Here is a 2,142-nt window from a genome sequence, read left to right as displayed (position 1 = left end):
TAGAACAGAACTAGAACAGAACTAGAACAGAACTAGAACAGAACTAGAACAGAACTGGAACAGAACTAGAACAGAACTAGAACAGAACTAGAACAGAACTAGAATAGATCTAGAACAGAACTAAAAAAGAACTAGAACTAGAACAGAACACGAACACAACTAGAACTAGAACAGAACTTAAACTGAAATTGAACTGGAATGAATTACTAAAACGTCATGATGATTTCTCCTGCATTCTTGGTTATTTGATGCAACTAGAACTTTATTATTTTTTACCTTTTAATAAAAGTATTCTTCCAAAAAACCTGCTTACAACATAAATTAAAACTACCATAAATTTAGGTTAAACTTAATAACTATCTCTATCTTTTGTTAGTCGAAGCTACCCTCTAGCCTTAATTTATGCTTTCACTACATCAATTCATAAAACCCTAATAAATAAATGAAATTTGTAACTGCTCCCAATACAATTATTACTAGCAGATAGTTTATTGCTTAAAGGAATTATTTAAAATTAAATTGTTATTAAGAGAAAGAATATAATAAGAAGAAAAAAAACTCTAGTAAAGAAGGGAAACTATAAAAATAAAATATTTTTTAACATTGCCATTAATTTAGTTAGCAAATCCCCTTTCTTATGCTTTAAATATAGACAATATTGCTACAGTTATACATTTTCCATGACTATTTCTTCTTATTTTAATTTTGTATTTTCTCTCGTTTTGTCTTTTTGTTACAGATGATGTTTTATTTTCACGTCGCGGAAGGATGGGACGCATTGTTAGTCCGCGTCATACACTTCCTCCCAATACAACATGCACATACCATTTTCATGGTTATCCTGGCGACCTAATTTGGTTATCATTTACCAGCTACAATCTACAGATACTCCAGCAGGCAATACATGATAACAATACATTGGGAAGGGTAAGTAGCTGCCAACACACTAATAGATATTCATTCTATAAAATGTTGTTGTTGTGAGCGTCAAGTAGATTTATACTGTGAACAAATACATTATGATACTAGTAGTTGCATTTTGCACTACTCTAACAAAGGAGGAATATACAAATGAAGTTGAAATTTTATTATCAGTTTCAATAGAAAGGGACCAACTAACACCAGTAGCTTTTGTAATAAAATATTGTCATTAGTAAATAAAAAATATAAGACAAAATCCTCTACAAGTTAACTAATCTTCGTCCTTAACACAGCATTTGTTATATCAACAGCTACTATTCCAAACCTTCTAACTGCAAAAATTTAATTTTAAGTAATGTAATTATGGTGAAAACTATTAAAATACCATTTAGTTTAACACTAAAACATAATTTTTGAAAAATTTTAAGTTAGTAAATTTTGCATATCAGCACTCTAAACATTTCTTTTTATATTTCTAACAACAACAAAAAATCCATCTGAAAAATGAATTACAATTCATATTGCATACAAAACTATAAACTATACAATGCGTAATGTTCTTTTTGTGGTTATGTGGCATCAGAGAGAGAGACACTGTGTGTGTCTGTGTTTGTGTTTGTGCAAGTGCAACAAAATGAACAGACACATAGTCATACCAAATATGAATGTGTTTTTCATAAACATTAACAAGTCATTCCTCCATAACCATTCATTTATAAACTTCATATATACATATTTTCCGGCAAAAAAGTTTTCTACTAACATTTGCAAAAATAAATAGACAGACAAAACTACACACTTATAGACTTCATGTATTGAATGTCAAGTAAAACGAATGGTTGTTGCAACAAATTTATGCAACTGCTAAAAAAATATGGGATGTGAATGACTTCTTTATTATAACAAAATAATGTTAAAGAATTTTGCTTGAAAAATGTTTATCAAAATATAAATTTAAATAAATAAAAATTTTAGATGTTAAGATCTAAAACAGAACTAGGACAGAACTAAACAGAACTGGAACAGAGCTAGAACAGAACTAGAATAGAACTAGAATAGAACTAGAATTGAACTAGAACAGAACTAGAACAGAACTAGAACAGAACTAGAACAGAAGTAGATCAGAACTAGAACCGAACTAGAACAGAACTAGAACAGAACTAGAACAGAACTAGAACAGAACTAGAACAGAACTAGAACAGAACTAGAACAGAACTAGAA

The 2,142-nt window shown here is 29.5% G+C and overlaps 1 protein-coding gene across 1 annotated transcript in view; it reads left to right on the top strand.

Annotated features, from left to right (window-relative positions):
- The window catches only part of LOC111688171, a 30,568-nt gene that overhangs the window by 6,730 nt on the left and 21,696 nt on the right, over nucleotides 1–2,142 (top strand). The window contains exon 2 of the mRNA XM_046951455.1: nucleotides 740–927. Within this exon, the coding sequence (XP_046807411.1) occupies nucleotides 740–927 (188 nt within the window). The remainder of the gene's footprint in view (nucleotides 1–739; nucleotides 928–2,142) is intronic.

This window comes from Lucilia cuprina, chromosome 5 (genome assembly GCF_022045245.1).
Source record: "Lucilia cuprina isolate Lc7/37 chromosome 5, ASM2204524v1, whole genome shotgun sequence".
NCBI classification, from domain to species: Eukaryota; Metazoa; Arthropoda; class Insecta; order Diptera; family Calliphoridae; genus Lucilia; species Lucilia cuprina.
The sequence above is the reverse complement of the archived record's forward strand: the minus strand, read 5'-3'. Positions and strand labels throughout refer to the sequence as shown.